This window comes from Pseudorca crassidens, chromosome 1, assembly GCF_039906515.1.
Source record: "Pseudorca crassidens isolate mPseCra1 chromosome 1, mPseCra1.hap1, whole genome shotgun sequence".
NCBI classification, from domain to species: Eukaryota; Metazoa; Chordata; class Mammalia; order Artiodactyla; family Delphinidae; genus Pseudorca; species Pseudorca crassidens.
In genome coordinates this window covers 190,830,252-190,849,165 of record NC_090296.1, presented here as the reverse complement: position 1 = coordinate 190,849,165, position 18,914 = coordinate 190,830,252, and the positions used below count along the sequence as shown (strand labels likewise).

At 45.0% G+C, this 18,914-nt stretch overlaps 1 protein-coding gene across 3 annotated transcripts in view; it reads left to right on the top strand.

The window, feature by feature from the left end:
• The window catches only part of FRMD4A (FERM domain containing 4A), a 646,084-nt gene that overhangs the window by 276,251 nt on the left and 350,919 nt on the right, over window positions 1–18,914 (top strand). Inside the window, exon 1 of one of the 3 annotated variants that reach the window (XM_067703855.1) lies at window positions 16,052–16,371. The exons of 1 other annotated variant lie outside the window; for it this stretch is intronic. In XM_067703855.1, the coding sequence (XP_067559956.1) occupies window positions 16,279–16,371 (93 nt within the window). In that variant the 5' untranslated portion in view covers window positions 16,052–16,278. Of the gene's footprint in view, window positions 1–16,051; window positions 16,372–18,914 lie in introns of those variants that run through there. One more of the 3 variants, XM_067703852.1, reaches the window with a different exon arrangement.

The following is an 18,914-nucleotide window of genomic DNA, read 5'->3' as shown; positions in this document are numbered from 1 at the left end:
GACATGTTGGATCCTCTCGGACCAGGGCTCAAACCCATGTTCCCTGCACCGGCCGACGGATTCTTAACCACTGCGCCACCGGGGAAGTCCCCTTTGTCCATCTTAAATCTGGCTGTTTGTTTTCTTATTGTTGAGTTTTAAGAGTTCTTTGTATATTTTGATACCAGTCATTTGTCAGATATGTCTTTTACAAATATTTTTTCCCAGTCTGTGAAGTTTCTTCTCATTCTCTTAATATTATGTTTTGCAAAGCAGAAGTTTTTCACTTTAATGAAGTCCAGCTTACCAACTCTTTCTTTCATGGATCTTACCTTGGTGTTATATCTAAAAAGGTATTACCATATCCAGGGTCATCTAGGTTTTCTCCTATATTATCTTCTTGGAGTTTTATAGTTTCATGTTTTACATCTAAGTCCGTAATCCATCTTGAGTTAATTTTTGTGAAGAGTATAAGGTCTGTGCCTAGATTCATTTTCTTGCATGTGGATATCCAGTTGTTCCAACACCACTTGTTGAAAAGATTGCCTTTGCTCCATTCTATTACCTTTGCTCCTTTACCAAAGAACAGTTGGCTTTATTTACGTAGGTCTATTTCTGGGCTGTCTATTCTGTTACATTGTTCTATTTATCTATTCTTGTACCAATGCCATACAGCCCTAATTAGTGTAATTTTCTAGTAAGTCTTGAAGTTAGGTAGTGTCAGCTCTCTGACTCTGTTTTTTTTCCACCAACTAATCTGGGTCTTTTGCCTCTCCATATAAATTTCACAATCAGTTTGTTGATATCCATAAAATAACTTGCTGGGATTTTGATTGAGATTATATTAAACATATAGATCAAGTTGCGAAGAACTGACATTTTGACAATATTGAGCCTTCCTATCCATGAACATGGAATATTTCTCCATTTATTTCTTTCTTCTTTGCTACCTCTCATGAGAGTTTTCTCATTTCACTCATATAGATCTTGTACATATTTTGTTACAATTATACCTAAATTTTTCATCTTGGGGGGTGCTAATGTAAATGGTAATGTATTTTTAATTTTAAATTCCACTTTTCCATTGCTGGTATATAGGAAAGCAATTGACTTTTGTATATTAACTTTGTATCTTTTAACCTTCCTATAATTACTTATTAGTTCCAGGAGTATTTTTGTCTGTTCTTTCAGATGTTCTACATGGACAATCATGTCATTTGTGAACAAAGATAGATTTATTTCTTCTTTCCAAATCTATATAACTTTTACTTCTTTTTCTTGTCTTACTGTATTAGCCAGGACTTTTTCAGTAAGATGTTGAAAGGAATGATGAGAAGGACAACCTTGGCTTGTTCCTGGTCTTACTGGGAAAACTTCAAGTTTCTCACCACTAAGTATGATGTTAGTTGTAGGTTTTTGAGGGTATTCTTTATCAAGTTAAGGAAGTTTACCTCTAGTCCTAGTTTACTGACAGTTTTTATCATGAATGGGTGTTGGATTTTGTCAAAATCCTTCTCTGCATATACTGATACGATCATGTGATTTTTCTTCTCTAGCTTTTTGATATGATGAAATACATTAGTTAATTTTTGAATGTTGAAACAGCCTTGTATACCTGGGATAAATGCCACTTGGGCATGGTATATAATTCTTTTTATACCTGTTGTATTCAATTTGGTAATACTTTGTTGAGTATTTTTATATTTATGTTCATGAGAGATATCAGCCTGTAGTTTTCTTTTCTAGCAATATCTTTGTCTGGTTTTGCTATTAGAGCAATGATGGTTTCATAGAATGATTTAGGAAGTCTTCTATCTGCTTCCATCTTCTGGAAAAGATTGTAGAGAATTGGTGTACTTTCTTCTATAAATGTTTGGTAGAATTCACCAGTGAATCCATCTACCCTCTGGCTTCTCTCAAGTTTTTTCTTTATCATACATGCACCCCTATGTTCATACCAGCACTATTTACAATAGCCAAGACATGGAAGCAACCTAAATGTCCATTAACAGACGAATGGATAAAGAAGATGTGGTACATATATACAATAGAATACTACTCAGCCATAAAAAAGAATGAAATTATGCCATTTGTAGCAACATGGATGGACCTAGAGATTATCATAAGTGAAGTAAACCAGAAAGAGAAAAACAAATATCATGTGATATCACTTATATGTGGAATCTAAAATATGACACAAATGAACTTATCTGTGAAACAGAAACAGACTCAGGAGACATAGAGAACAGATTTGTGGTTGCCAAGGGGGAGGGAGGGTGGGAGAGGGAAGGACTGGGAATTTGGGATTATCAGATGCAAACTATTATATATAGGATGGATAAACAGCAAGGTCCTACTGTAGAGCACAGGGAACTATATTCAATATCCTGTAATTAAACCATAATGGAAAAGAATATTTTTTTAAAAAAAGATATTTATCTTTGATCTTCTGAAGTTTGACTCTGATACGCCTAGGTGTAGTTTGGTTTCTTGTGGGGTGTGTGATTGTGTGTGTGGTTTTGTGGTGGGGGGGTTGGTTTGGGGGTTTTTTAGGTAAGGGGGGGATTTATGTGGTTTGGTATTCTCTGAGCTGTCTAGATCTGTGATTTTGTGACTGACACTGAATTGGGGGAAATTCTCAGTCGTTATTTCTTCACACGTTGCTTCTGGGTTTTTTCCTCTCTTTCTTCTCCTATTCCCATTATGCATATGTTTCACATTTTGTAGTTGTCCCACAGTTCTTGGGTATTCTATTCTGTTTTTGGGGGTTTTTTTCCAGTCTTTTTTCTCTTTGCTTTTCAGTTTTAGGAGTTTCTGTTGTCATATCCTCAAGCTCAGAGATTCTTTCCTCAGCAGTGTCCAGGCTACTGCTGAAACCATCAAAGGCAATTCTTCATTGCTGTCACAGTGTTTTAGATCCCTAGAGTTTCTTTTTGATTCTTTCTTAGAATTTCCATCTCTCTGTTTTTGTTATCTGTCTGTTCCTTTATATAGTCAGCTTTTTCCATTAAGGCCCTTAGGATAAAAATCACTGTTTTTGTTGTGGTTGTTATTGTTTGTCTGTTTGTTAGTTCCTGGTCTGATTTAATGCCAACATTCCTGCCCTAGCTGACTCTGGCTCTGATGCTTGTTCAGTCTCTTCAAACTGTTTCTCGCCTCTGAGGATGCCTTGTAACTCCATGGTGGACATGATGTACTGTGTAAAGAGACCTGTGGGGAATAGGCTTTCAGTAACGTGGTGGTGAGACCAGCGATGGGGCATTCTATACTCCTACATGAGGTCTCAGTCTTTTAGGAGCCTGTGCCCTTGGACTGTGAACTTCACAGTACTTCTCAGGGATTTTCCCTCCTTTAGGTGAGACAGGATGGGTGGAGAAGGAAGCTGGAGTTGGCATCTCCCTTCCCCCAAGTAGGTTACACTCTGATACAACCTCAACTGTTTAGGCTCTGGTGAAATATTTTCTTCTGCTTAAGAACAGAATGCTCTGATGTGTCCCCACATACACATCCCTAAAGAATACTGAGAATGAGTTTCAACATCACACGGACTTGAGGTCTCAACCCCAGGTTGGCAGGCACTTAATCTTTCTGAGCTCTGATTTCCTTGTCAATAAAGTGTAGGTAATGCTACCCAGGTTACAGGATCACAGTGAAGTTTAGAGAGATCATTTAGAGCAAGTGCCCAGGGCCATGCCTGATGCAGAGGAGGCACTGGGCAAGTCAGTCTTCTTCTTCCCTATGGCTTCCCCTGGAAAAGGCATTGATTGGCTTTAAGTCCCTAACCATAACAAGTAATTTCCCATTTCTTCGCCCTTAAAGCTCTCTCTCACTCTCACCACCTAACCTTCCCCTTTGAATGATCAGGGATTTGGGTTCTGTCAAGGCACAGCACTGGCTCCCTGCCTCAACCAGATCTGCCTGTGGCCGTTTCTCCCGCCTGCCTCCAAAGTGGCAGGAGGTACCCGGTCCTGAACTCATGCAGCAGCCGGCAGGGGCACTGGGCACGGGCTGCGCTTGGCTTCTGCTCTCCAGCTGGGCTCTTCTGGTGGGGCCATTTAGCAAGGGAACCTGGGTCTCCACCTCCCAGAAGAGAGCCAGGGAGTGTTGGACATCCCATAGGGCTTAGGAGGATAAAAACCCATGTAAGAATGAGGGGACGTGACATCTACAGACCAGTGTCCCCCCTCTCCGCCTTCCTAGGGACTACAGGCATTCTCACGTGCGTCTGATTGTCTAGAAAGAATATTTGCTTTCGAGTGCCATTAGCCTTGGGTTTCCTCCATAGCTCATTAGACTGTCATCTCACTATCTCAAGAACAGCTGTTTCCATATTGACACTTCCTTTCCAGGATTATGAAGGGCCGCTGGGGGTTTCGTGGGAACGCAAGGCTTCTGCAAGATGAGATAAAAGGAACACATCAGGCCTGGTGTTTTGTAATTAGTTGTCACCAGTCTGGGGCCCTTGTAGCTGAGATGCTGCCGGGTTCACAAGAGAAAATAACACACACACGTGTGTGTACATGTGTTCGTGCACACACACGAACACACACAACACCACACTGAAGTAAAGAGCTCAAAAGGTGACATCGGGACTTCCCTGGCGGTCCAGGGGTTAAGACTCGGCCCTTCCACTGCAGGGGGCACCGTTTTGATCCCTGGTCAGGGAACTAAGATTCCACATGCCACGTGGCGTAGACAAAAAAAAAAAAAAGAAGGTGTGATCAGTCAAAAGCATGAATGACCCTTCAGGACTGGTTCCAGAACTGATGGCAGTGCCCTTGCTGATGTATTTGTCTTTCTCCTTTTGTCTGTCTAGCCTCATCTTTTTTCAAAGGATTTAAGGTGCTCCTTTCCGAGGTATAGTTTAAAGGCTAGGCGTTCAGCAGCTATTTCAATAGCAGGTCTGTGGACGGAGAGCCCTGTAACATACACTGAAGGAAAAGAAACCAGACGAAACGAAGCAGGTCTCCTGAAACCTTTACTTGTTGGATTAAGTAACCCAGTATCTGGACTCAGATCTGTCCATTCAGAAAGAGGCCAGGCAACCCAGGTCTCCTTCCACAGCCTGGTGTCTGCTCTCTGCATTCCATGCACACCTTCTCAAGGCCGTCGGTGCCCTTCTAATTGCCACCCATTGCTCCCAGGGCTTCATCTGGCTCAAACTGCCTTGAACATTGCTCCTTCTCTTTACAATTTCTCGTTTTTATCAAAATCATATGTGTATGTGGCAATTTTCATAACATTTTAAAGTTGAAGAGTACTAGAAAACTTATAAAGTACTAGAAAACAAAAACTTATAAAGAGTACTAGAAAACTTTCAAGTTGAAGAGTACTAGAAAACTTATAAAGAAAATTATAAAGTACTAGAAAACTTATAAACTTATAAAGAGTACTAGAAAACTTTAAAGTTGAAGAGTACTAGAAAACTTACAAAGAAAACTTACAAAGTAACTAAAAACTTATAAAACTTCAACATTTTAAAGTTGAAGAGTACTAGAAAACTTACAAAGAAAAACACTAGCCTCCACTTCCCTTCTTTCCATCTCTTGAGTCCCTCCCCAGGGGCAGTCATAGACTTTCAACTGTTGCTTCAGATTTCTCAGTCATCTGTTTATACTGTGGTTTCTTTCTTTTTTTTTTTTTAATAAATTTATTTATTTATTTCTGGCTGCATTGGGTCTTCGTTTCTGCACACAGGCTTCTCACTGCGGTGGCTTCTCTTGTTGCGGAGCGCGGGCTCTAGGCTCACGGGCTTCAGTTGTTGCGGCACATGGGCTCAGTAGTTGTGGCGCGCAGGCTCTAGAGTACAGGCTCAGTATTTGTGGTGCACGGGCTTAGTCGTTCCAAGGCATGTGGGATCTTCCCAGACCAGAGCTCGAACCCATGTCCCCTGCATTGGTAGGGGGATTCTTAACCATCGCACCACCAAGGAAGTCCCTATACTGTGATTTCTTAATTACTCAATTTTTGGTATTTTATGCTGCCACCCTGAAAGATGAGGCTTAAAATTTACTTCCATTGTACTCCACATCCCTACCGGCACACACATATCTCTTCTCTACTATCTTTTCAATATATCTGTATCACAGTTTAAATCAAAATTCAGTTTTATTGTGACTACCAAGATATTGTTTACAGCTGAGGACAGTTGTATAGTATCATTGTATATCCTGGATTTTCCAACTTTATGTTTTTCCAGGAATTAACAGTTGCCTTGTTTCATTGTTTGCTTACTTAATATTCTGTTCTACCCATCAAGCATTTTTCTCTACGATCTTCAGTAGAGCTGTGTCTCTCCTCTCAATTTGGGAAACTCATTAGACCCTCAACCTATTCCTTTTTTCTTTCTTTTTTTGAGGCATCCTTCCTGGAGCCCTCCATCCTCCCGCACCAACTGGACTAGCTCTGTACGTCTCTTGTACCACTGTCTTCTTGAGGCTCCTTTTTTCCAATACTCTGGGAGCTCCCTTTGCACCAGTCCCGTAATCTGCTCTCCTTTTCTTGGAACTCATGTTCCCCTCTTTGTAGGTTTAGCTTTCTTTTGCTGGAGATTGTCTTCCAGTAAGGTCCTAAGAAAAGATGCCTGAGAAGTAAATTTTTGTGTTCTTGAATGTCTGCCCTCACACTTGACTAATAACTTGTCTAGTGGTTATTTGTCTGCTCTTGAAATCCAGACCTACATGTCCAGGCTTGACTCCCTTCTTCAGTTCCAGGTCAAAATGTTCAGGCACCAGAAATTCTGTCCATCCAGAGCTACACGTTATCATCTCTCCAAACCTCCCCCTTCTCCTGTGTACTTATCTTAACTGAATAGGACCATCCTTCCTCTAGTCCCTCAGTAAACAGGAACACTGTTCTTCCTTCCAGCATTTATAACTCGCCAACATCTTGTATTCAACCTCTCACCACCATCCTAGTTCTGGACTTAATCATCACTCGTTTGGACAATTGCAGTGACATTGTAACTGCTCTTCTTGTCTCTATACGCCTTGGTTCTCCATTCTACACTTCATCCTTTATCACTCAAGTTCAAAATATTCAGGAAGATAGTATCACTTCCTTTCAAAACGTAACTTTTAATGAATCCCTCTTGCAAATAGAATAAGATCTGAAATATATTCTCCTGTAGTATGAAAGTCAGAGTCTGGTCTCATTGTCATTTCTGACCATCCTCGTTGTTACACATGTGATTCCACTGCCTCATTCAAGTTTCACAGTAGTCTTCTTACCTGTATTCATGCTACCGAGGTTTAAAGTTCAAATAGATACCCCAAGCAAACAGTAACAGAATCCCTTACCCATCCTAATTTACATCTAAGGATTTGCCCATTGAAGGAATTTTGGCCATGATCTGATATTGGGAAACCCTTTGGCATTTTGACTTATGGGACCCCTCTAGGGCACACTTAAGATAAGGCATATTCCTACTATAGGAGACTCCTGGACACCCATCTTCCTAGCAGATTCAAATGCCTTCTTTCCTCTCCTTGGGAAAATACAGACCGTGTGGCTCATTCCAGAGACCCCTGGGCAAATGGGCAGTTACCCTTGTAAATGACATGTTCCTGGGCACAGGAAAGAAAGCAATCTGATGGCCAGAATGAAAACCACCCTTTTTTGCAGCATCAGAGGGATCAGTTAAACCAAGATGAACCGTTCTCCTATTGAAGAAAATTACATGTTAAATTTCTCCTCCTGGAAAAAGGAAGCATGGAAATTAGAAGCAGATTTAAGAGTTGGTCATTTACCACCCAATGCTTAACTGAAATTTGAGAGCTAAAAAAAAAAAAAAAAATCAAAAGTCAACATCCATTGACTGTTTGGAAGTGTACTACATATATATATTAAGCTAATCCTGGGTAGTCAATACCACAGATAAGGACATTATTTATTTGTCCATTCTAGGTGCAATTACACAGTTTAACCAGTGCAAACAGCACTTCATAAATATAGCAAATCAATGCTAGTTATCAAAATCCATCCACAACCGATAGCACATGAAAGAGGGCTTTGCAAATGGCCTCGAAAGCCAATCTACACTGCCAGCCCCACACAGGTCAGGCTATTTACTGCTTAATCACACAGGCATCCCAGCAATCTTATTGATTCCTCAGGACCTGGCCACGACATCACTCCTAATAGCACATGCGATAAGCCATTACCACCATGCAGAAGAGCCGTCATCCCAGGCTGCAGCCATTGGTTGCCTGGCTTAGCCTCATGCTGGGAAGGGCAAGTGAAGCTCTGATGGGGGCAAATCATACCCAGGCCACATGTGAAGAACCTTCCTAAGGAGCAGGAAGATCCATCAGCTGCTTGCCATCAGGAGGTCTGCCTGTTCCCTCTTTCCATGGGTGAATAGTTGAATTATCCTGCCACCATGCTGATTAACCTGTTACTTGATGTCCGTGAAGCAAGGCTTGCTAAGACAGAATATGGACGGATCTACCTCATAGGCCATTAATATTTTCCACTTGACATTCTCTTTGGCTTGATCATTGCCATAAAGATTGAAGGAGATTCTTGGATGCCTGGTTAGTACACAAGGTTTCCATCAGCACAGGCTACATCTTCTTCCCTATCCTGGAAGAGGGTGAGATCTGGTTTCCTTTGTGATGGGATGTGTGTTTTTGAGTTGATGGGGATAGAGGGTCTTATTCTGGGCTAAATTCTCTACTCAAATGAAACATCCTCAAGAGGGAGTTTTCAAAGGTCCGAGAAGAAGCCTCTTTACCCCTCCCCCCCAAAAAAAACGGGGCCTAGCTGCATGACCTTTAGGGAATTCAGACGGATGAAACATGGCCATCATAGCAGGCTATGTATGAAGAGGGGGAGAGGTAGATGGTGAGGTCCAGGAAGGCTGTTGTGGTGACAGAGTTAACAGGAAAACTCTGTGTGTGTGTGTGTGTGTGATTTACAAAGAACTTTCACAAACATGATTTCATTTCCTCCTGTGGGGTAGGCAGGTGTGCAGTAACCTTCCAGGTGCCAACTCAGGTATAAGGCCAGTGTCCTTTCACTTCCCCATCGCAGAGAGGAGCTGAGTTTCAGGAACAAAAAAGTCTTCCAATAAGCAAAAGTTCTCTTGTGTCCTCAGTTCTTGGCCCAGCACCTGATACACACAGTAGCCATCTAGGAGGGGGTAACAGTTCACGGACTGTGAGGCCGCTTACAGGGGACCTCGGACAGGTGACTTCAAGGCTCCCTGCCTCGGTTTCTTCATCCAGGGAAAACAAGGTTATCTATTTGATAAGGTATTGTGAGAATTAAACGAATGACCGTACTTTTAAAAACCTTCAGAAGAGCGCCTGTAATAGAATGTGCTGGGTAAGGGGGTTGCCATTATGTCATTAGACACTCAGTCAAATAATTGTTGAATGAAGGATGTGCAGCCCAGGCAATGAAAAGAAATGACAACATTGGTTTAGACAAGGACAAGGCCAGTGTGGAGCGTGGTATGGAATACAAGACCACAGACAGCATCATCTCAGAACCAAATAGTAAACTCACTCTCATCCACCAAACCTTTTCCCAGCAAGGATAACTGGGGGTCACACTGAAGGCTTCAGATTAAGCTTCATTTATTTTCTTTGCCAGGCTGGTCATGGAGGAGAACTGTTCAATGAAGCCCAGGACAGGGCCCAACTAGGCAAAGGAAGCTTGAAACAGAGAGAGAGAGAGAAATGGGGAAGGAAAAATTCGTCTGCCTACCCAGGCTCCCTACAGTGCTACCTACTGTTTCTTCCAAATGCCGTAGCAGGAGGGAATGTCTGTCCAAAGATGGTTAATACCAACCGTGCATAGCATCAGTGCAAACCTTAGTTCCAACCAAGAGAAACCTAACGTGTCCTGCACGGGGACCTGTCAGTAATCCCGTGGGGCCTGGGCACGTGAGGTCTGGTGACTCCACGTTCTGTTCTGAGGGATATTGGGTTTCGTGTTTGGCCTAAATTCCAGCCATTTTCAAACAGAAAATTATGGCTGTCAGCAGTATTTCTGTTTGCATAGCCTCCGTCACAGCTTACTCTAATAAGACGTGACATGAATCACGCAGGTTAGCCGAGTTAGGAGCTAATGGAAATGGTGCTGGAATGTTGAAGAAAGACAGAGCTTCCCTCCCTCCTGCTGGAGGAATTTTCCAAATTGGTTAGGAATGTGTTGTCTTCGCGTGTGTGTTTGGGTCAATCTCTGCCTGTTTACTCTCTCATCCGTTTTACATGACAGTCGTTAAAAACTCCAAATGTCATTCAAGGCTCCAGCTCAGGGCTGGTGTGGGGTGATGCCGGGTGTGGGGAAGGTAGGAGAGGTCAGGGCAGGAAAGTCTCTCTCTGGGACTGGCAGGTATTTAAACCCAATCTTGTCCTTGCAGGGTTCCTGTGGGTTCTTTGAAGACCCTGCCCTGACCCCTTTCTCACTGCTGGGGATTTCTCACTGGGGTTCCCGGGCACAGGTGATACCTCTTAACATCCTCGAACCCAGTACCAGTGTGTCGGGGGTTAGTGGTCCCCACACCGACGGTTCTCCAGCACCAGCCGGCTGTCTTACAGTTCAGCTCAGTTCTGACACTGTCTACCCGAAGATGGCATTGGATCCCACAGGTTGAGGGCTCAGTCCTACAAGACCTCCCTGCCCCGACTTCAGACGCCAGCTGTAAGTCCAGGTCATCACCTGAGCTTCTGACCAGATGGCTACAAATCAGACCCCCTTTGGGGGCTTTGATTCCTTTGCTAGAGTAACTCCCAGAACTCAGAAACATTTTAGTTACTAAATTACCAGTTGATTATTAATGGATATAACTCAGGAACAGCCAGATGGAAGAGAAGCATAGAGCAAGGTGTGAGTGCACCAGGCTCCCCCAAATCTCCAACCCAGAAGCTCTCCAACCCCCAGACTCTTGGGATCCTTAGGGAGGCTTCATTACATCATTGATTACATCATTGGTTACATCATCAGCCACTGGAGACTGATTCAACCTCCAGCCCCTCTCCCCTCCCCAGAGGTCAGTGGGGTAGGACTGAAAGTTCCAGCCTTCCAATCACAGGCTTGGTTCCTCTGAACCAAGCCCCATCCTTAGGTGTCCTAGGGACTTGCTAAAAGTCACCCGTGAACATAACAAAAGGCACCTGTTAGGAAATTCCAAGGGTTTTAAGAGCTCTGTGCCGGGAAAGCAGGCTAAGACCAAATGCATATTTTTGATTATAGATCACAATATTCTACTCTCTCCCAGCTGGCCATGTAAAGTCTTCGCCCCCAGCCTCTGTCAGCCACCCTCCACACAGCACACTGAGCACCTAGGATGAACCAAGGCGATGGGATGGGATGGGACTTAACCTCCCCTCTCTTTGCTGCCAGCGGCGGCTCCACTGGGTCCCTTTCCCCGTATCCCTCCCTGCGGGCGCCTCACAGCCCCTCTCCCCGGGCCTGAGGTGAGGGGCCAGTGGCCCCCCCTTCTGCCTCTTCCCCCTGCCCGGACAGCCTGCAGGGCGAGGTCACCTGAGGGCTTCACACCCTCCCTCGCAAGCCCTGGAGCAGGGGTAGGCGAAGCTGGCCCCTGCTGCCTTGAAACCGCCAATAAAACCGAGAAAGAGCCCTTTCACATCCTGCCTAACTGACAAGAGATAGTGGCTCGAGATGGACTTTAGGGGAAGCATCTCATCTGTCCGCTTTCTGTTGTCTTCGTTTCCCCAATATAAGCCATATTCCGCCTCTCACCAGAGAAAGAGTGAAAATGAACAGAAAGGCCAGAGATGACGTTCTTCAGACTGATTCTGTCCTTCTTTCCCGAAGGGCGCTTCAGCTCAGCCTCCCAACACTTCTCAGCTCTCTGCCCTTTGACCCTGACCCCAGGCTCACAGGGACCTCAGGCTGCCCTCTGACCCTGGAGCTTCATTATGGCAGCCCTCCCCCTCTCCTTCAGCGTGCCCTCAGTCACCTCCCCCAGCCGGCACCTCTGTGTCCTTTGACCCCTTCTCACGTTCTGCCGAATGAACAAAATCAAGCAGTGCGAGTGAGCTGACTGGTGCGGGTGAGTTACAGTCTGCGGTGAGACAGGCGTCCACGTGGACCCGCCAAGGGCCGAAAAGATTAGCCTCCCCGATGGTCGCTGCGGGCCCTGGGCCAGCAGCTGGAATGAGCATTTGGTTCTGGTAGGTCAGGCTCACTCTGGGCAGGAGGGTGCAATGACCGGTCCCCATTTCTGTTGCCAGCGTCCTCCCAGGAGGTCACCCGCCTTCCCCAGGGCTGCCTAGCAGGCGCCAGCACAGTCAGCCGTCCGACATGGGAGTCAGTGCTCGCACCGTGCACACGTCACCCCGTGGAACCTTCCCTCTCCTTCCCACCAGCACTGGCGTCAGCAGAGGCTTTGCCCCTGACCGGCCATCATCCCCAGCCCCCTCTTTCCCCTCCTGCTATCCCTGACCATTTGACTGGATACGGCTTGCTTTGGTGTGTGAAGACCATTGATTTTCCTGAAGCACGGCTCCATCGACTCCTATGCATTTTCATTCCAGGGTTCGAATGTGAACACTTTCACCGAGACTGGAAGGAAATATTCAAAACGAACAAATACAAAGCTTCACCAGGGACTTCCCTGGCAGTCCATTGGTTAAAGACTTCGCCTTCCAATGCAGGGGGTGTGGGTTCGATCCCCAGTTGGGGAGCTAAGATGCCGCGTGTCTTGTGGCCAAAAAACCGAAACGTAAAACAGAAGCAATATTGTAACAAATTCAATGAAGACTTTAAAAATGGTCCACGTTAAAAAAAAAATCTTTAAAGAAAAAGCTCCACCAGCCTTGAGTGGGTGCTGGCCTGCCAGAGTCATCAGAAGCAGCAGCTTCAGGGACTCTAGAAAGAGGTGCGTCTTCCCCACGTCATCTCCCAGCAGCCTTCATTGACACCCCGACCCGGCAGCATCCTCCCGGCCTGTCCCGTGCCCATTAGGCTATTCCCTTGATGCACAGGGAACCCTGTCATCCACCACCCTGGTAAAAACATGCTCTCTTTAAGTAATACACTCCCTCGCTGCTATCCCCAGGGGATTGGTTCCAGGACCCCTGCCGATGCCAACACCTGTGGTTGCTCATGTCCCTGATAGTTGGCCCTCCGTATCTTCAGGTTCCACGTCTGCAGGTTCCCCCAACAACGGATCAGAACCTCTATCCATGGTTGGTTGAATCTGTGGATGCAGAACCCACGGGTGGAGAGGACTGGCCGCCCTCCACTCCGAAGGCTTAGCTCCAGGGACATCAAAGCGGCGGTTCCGGAGGCTCTAGCAGCTGCTCAATATAACGCCATTTCCTGTATTGCAGTTCTCTCTTTTTCAAAGACAGTGGTCTTTCCATTTCCCTGATGGGCCCCATGGATACATCTCCTTTCTAAATTTCCAAAGTGCTGTCATCTGATAAAGTCCTCAGTGGCAGGTGAGAGTACAAGGGACCGAGTCAGGCCCCGAGGTCACCCAGATTGACTTTGGCTTTCGTCTTAGCTCTGACAGTTCTAACTGTGCTACCTTGGTCAACTTACTAACCCTCTCCGGGCCCCGGTTTCATCACTTGTAAAACATGGATAATGGAACTCAATTCCGCCATGGAGTCAGCCCTCGGTGACCTTCCGCCATGTTGCCTGGCAACTGCTGGGTACTCAGTAAGCCTAAGTTACCCTCGCCTCTCCTAAAGTGGTCATATCCGCTTAGGTATGGGTGCATGTCCCCTCCCAAGAAACATATTTGTATTGTAACAGTGTAACAATGGTCTTCTGGAAATAGTTTAGACTCAATAATCAATTTAAAATGTGTAAATCTCAAACACCCACAGCAAGACCATCAGAAAGATTGTTTTGCACAAGCTGAACTTTGAGAGCCTTCAAACCTCTCTGAGGAGGTGTCCACCTACTCTATGGGGACTGGGGAGGGCTCTCTATTAGCTGGGAGGAGGCGCCAGTGCTGATATGAGAAATGATCCTGGTCTCCACACCCCCAGGGTAGGGAATGGGGGTAGAATGAGTGGGGCTCAAATGTGTGGGAGTCTGGCCAACGGTTATTTTTGTTTCCATTAACATTCTCTTCTATATGTATTTTAACTCTAATCAAAGGCATATGTTTTTGTTTTATTTGCACTTAGTTCATCAAAGTGTCCCTTATGATCTGAACTATGCCACGAAGCCTTGAGCTCTTCAGCGAAACACTCATTAATACCCCTGGGAAACAGGAAGTTGCATTTAGTCAAATATAAATAAATCCAGCTCCCAGGGGCTTTGCCCTGGCCTGGGTCAGGAAAGAGACGGTGACTTCTCAGTTGATCTGACCCACGGCCCCCTCTCGAACTGCACTTGCAAACAGAATCCCAGAGCTTTGGACAGATAAGGGTTTAGAAAATGTGCCTATCCTTTGTTCAAAACCATTATGGAATCGAACGGGGTTTTATAAAGGAAAGAGAGTCTATCGATCTGGCCAAGCTATTGGGTAGCATTCCAGACGTATTTCCACGGGGCAGTGCAGAAAGGAAGTGAGAAAGAGGAAGCAGGGTCTGCGAGCCTAAGCCACCTCGCCAAAGACTCTGCAGGTCATGCTGGAGAAATTTCCATCTTCCCCTGTCTCCCCCCTTCCCTCTCACCCTTTCACAACTCTCAACGGCACATATGGAACCCATTACGAACAAAGCCCGATTGTTGTATATTTGGAATTTCCCACATCAACTTGATGCTTTCTTTAACTGCCTCTTAATGTGTGTCTGAGTTGGGTGCCCAGACCCACGTCTCCATCCTCCCACCCCACCGCAAGGAGCACCCCGCTTCTAAGCGTCTTTTTCCTGATTCATTTTCGAGCAGTGTAGAATTCCACTTTTTTTCCTCTGCCCCCCCCGCCAACGCCCACTTCCCATCAGACTCTTAGAATAAACAGAACTTTCTTTTCCGTCGTTTTCAATAAACGGGTCTGTAGAGAATAAATAAAAGCTGGTTCCCAAAGCCTAAGAGTGATATTAGGCAAACACCCAAAAGCATGGGATTTTTTTACAAAGGAAATGGCATCCCTTTCATAAAACCCCAGAACAGAGCAAAGCCGCGGAGGCAGAAATACGTTAAAAAGAAAAAAACTAAACTACCTCCAACCCTGGAAGCCCCTTACTTGTTTTCTCTTTTGAGTAATTTTCTCTGCTGTAGAAACAAGCAGATTTAGGGAGGAGTAGAGATGGGAGCAGTTGCACAAGTGAGCGATATATCGGAAACAAAACCTTACAGGACACTTAAATTTTTAGAGCATGTGTACCAGCAGTCTGAGAAGCTTGTCCAGTGTGGAATTATACCATCTGATTAGAGAAGGATAGACAAATGCGATGGGTGAATCTGAGCATAGACAGTCCTTTTCAGAGCCTTGTAAAATCAAACATAATTTCTTCGTGTTTACTGGCACGCATAAAAATCAGTGCTCTGTAACGCAAACATTTACATGAGGAGATGCCAAATGCAAGTCTGTCTGGTGTATTTGATTTGATTCATCTGAACCATGGGATACAAACATTTTCTCCCTTCTTCCCTCACGCTTCCTCTTTGTCGACGCCATTCATGTATATAACTAACTGTATGCCTACATTTATTTTCTATCCGTTGGAAAGCAGGAAGGAAAAAATATGCCTGTCTGATGCTCAGGGTCATACTTATAATTTATGACTGCGAAGAGCGTTTCCCCACCAAGTCCCCACTGTGTTATGTCACTGCCCTTCAAATATTTTTCCTGTGTCCAGAAGAGAGTGAAATCAGAATGCAGGATTGCACATTAATCTCTACACCAGATGGTGATATTCCAAATAGTCTTTTTAAGGTGAGCATGTGACCTACTGTATGGCCAAGGGGCTTTGGAGTCACGTGATGGAATGAATAATACGTCTGATAGGGCTTCGATTAGACAACTGACCTGGTTACCGTCTGCAGCCACGAGAAGCAAAGTTGACATTTCTGGATCACTCTCCCCAGAAGCGTCATTTGCCCACCCCTAGGACGTGCAGACTCACCGAGGGACTGACTGACAGGCAGGGGCAGACAGGAGGAAGCTGGGCTGCGCTGCGGGAGACGCGCTGAAGTTGCAGAACTTGGGCTCTTTTTCTTCTTTCCCCATCCCCCCACCTCCTGACACACCACATCTTGGCTCATCGGTCGGAAGAAAAAAAACTCTTTCAGTTATTTGATATTTGGGAAACCTCCAGGAGTTTCCCAGTTTTGAGGACGCCTCCGTCTCTCCCTTGGCTGGGAACACGCGCGCGCGTGCACACACACACACACACACACACTCACCCACGGCTCTACACCATGGTGGTTCAGGCTGCAGTGGCTCCGAATAGATCCCAGAGACTTTTACTGAAAATTCCTTATGGATCTCTGAGAAGACGCAGCGTGGAGAGGGTAAGCGACGTGGCGGGCTGTTTGTTCTTCCCCCGAGCAATTGCTCCAAAGAAAGGGAGAGGTTTCTTTTCGTCGTACGTAGCATCCCTTCTGGTAGTCATGTTTTCCTGAAAAATTCAAATTCCTGCGACTGGAGAATACTATGGCATATGTAATTTTTTTTTCTTTGTAGATAATGATGAGAAATTTGAAACAAATGTTGGTCGGCTGTGCATGGGGGTTGGGACTGTTAGAGATGAAACATAAGAGAAAAGATTGGGGTAGGGACTCTGCCCTCTGGAAAGAGCATGGACGATGAGAGTGCTCGCTGAGAAAAGCTTTGGGCTGCAAAACCTGTTTTCCTCTCCGTTTAGTGAAACGGATTCACTGGTGCAGCAGGGCTGCCAATTTCCTTTCCTCTGCTGAGTAACAGTGTCTGCAAAGGAGATGATGATGACAAGGGGCTGTGACGCTTTGAGGGTTTCAATGATGCACCTGGTTGATTAAAATCCCCTCTGTTGTTTAGTTGTGGTTGTACTGTTTCAAATACCTTGCTGTCATTTGGGGTTTTTTACCATCATGGATTGTGGCTCTCTGTTCATTTTCTGAAAACATACTTACTTTACGGTAGCACCTGGCAGAGAAGATGCTGTAAACCAATAACAGGGATTTGTCCTCCTCCAGAGTGACTAATGTAGTTTGGGGGATGACGGTAGTTAATGCCAATCTGATCGTCCTCAGGACGTTGGGCTCATTCACGTGGGGACAGCGCCTGTACTCACGCAGGGGTGGAATGGTTTGCGGGTCTCAGAAACCCCCAAAGCCCCTGTTTGCATGGTGGCGGATCCCTCTGTGGGCTGTGGATGTCTGCTTAGACATTTTAGGTTAAGGTGTAATCTAAAATCAATAAGGCAGAGAGCCTCACAAACCTGCTGTCCTGATAGATGAGCGACCTGCCGCGTCTTATAAAGGGGAAGGCATTTAATTCAAGCGACTCTTTCTGGTTTGTATACTGACTACTCGGTGATTTTTAAATTTACGGAGAACGTGAGTCAAGCTTTAAAACCACGAGGGACTTTAAAACTATCGAGATTTCCAGGTGGGGTTGACCTCCTGACGTCTGATGAGTTACATTTTGTTCTGCCATTTGAGTAGTAATGGAAGAAACTTCTCTTCCTATTCTGGCCGTGTGTAGGTCTTTCTTCTGAGACATATTTCTTGGGCTCCATGTCAGGGTCATCAGCTTAAATGTATTCAGGGCCTAACGCGTGCTCCCTTTTATACCAAGAGTTTTACAGTATAGGACCAACTGTTAGAGGAAAATTTGCAAATCGATCATTATATTTACAAATGTAGCTTATCTTGAATGTGATTTTAGGTTCCAGTGAAATTTTTTTTTCCTGTATGGTAACTAAGTTTATATAATACGTTCTGTTCACAAAAACTCCCTTGGAAATGTGAGTTGCCCGTACTGGAGTTGCACCACGTGACAAAACTAAGGAGAGAATTACCCTGCACATTTGCACAAATAGTCCAGAGTAACCTATTTAACCATTAGAATCTCCAGATGGCTGTTTCATGAATCATGTATGTTTCATAAATCCAGATGTATTCACGTACCATTTCCGTTATTCGTTTAAGAAGAACTGACAGTATATGAACACAGTGTCAGATACAGAACCTGTCTGTTGTTGTATGTGCTGGTGTATACTGACATTCAAGACACAGACCTATGTCCTGTCCTTGGGCACACACCAGTGTCTTAGGAGTCTGATCTGAAAAAGTCTAGGCCCTTAAGAGAAGCACGTCCATCGCTGGAGCATCAGATGTCCTGTTAATCTTCATTGCCAGCTGTGAAGTGGTGGGGCTGAGACAGCATCACTCACAAGAAGAGCCCCCTTGCGTTCCTACGAGGCTACCCTCTCAGCCTCCACCATGGGGAAGAGTGAGACTAATTGGAACATGTGACGTCATGTCGATTTCAATTGGATATTTTGTGCCATTGCTGGTTTTATGACAACTTTCACAATCAGCGTCATCTATTTATATAAAAGGGGGGGCAGGAAAGGTGAGAAATGTCATCTGCTTTCAGGGCAGACACTGAGAAGCAGCATTCTTTTCTTAGGACTCCCTGAATTAAAAGCAGCAACAGTTTTCTCAGTTATGTCTGCAGCCTAGAGTGCGCCAGACATCCGAGTGATTCCTATGGTCTCATGATATTTAATGATGGTAAGACCTTGCATTTCTATAACACCTTCGCCCCAATGCACTTTCTTATCTGTTACCTCCCTTTACGATCGTGAGCTGCTAATGAGACACAGAGAATGGGGATTATTACCCTTGTCCTGTATGAACAGGGAAACCAGGGCATGTGGAGGTTTAATCTTCTGTCTGGGGACATACAGTCAAGGACAGAGCAGGACCTCAAACTAGGGACCTGGTATCTTACATCCCTGCCATTGAGCCAGTGTTTCATCACCTTTGCTCCCTGAGGGAGCTTCAACATTGCAGCCTGGCCCTGAGAAATGGGTTATAGCCAACCTGTCACTAGTACTTCACAGGAA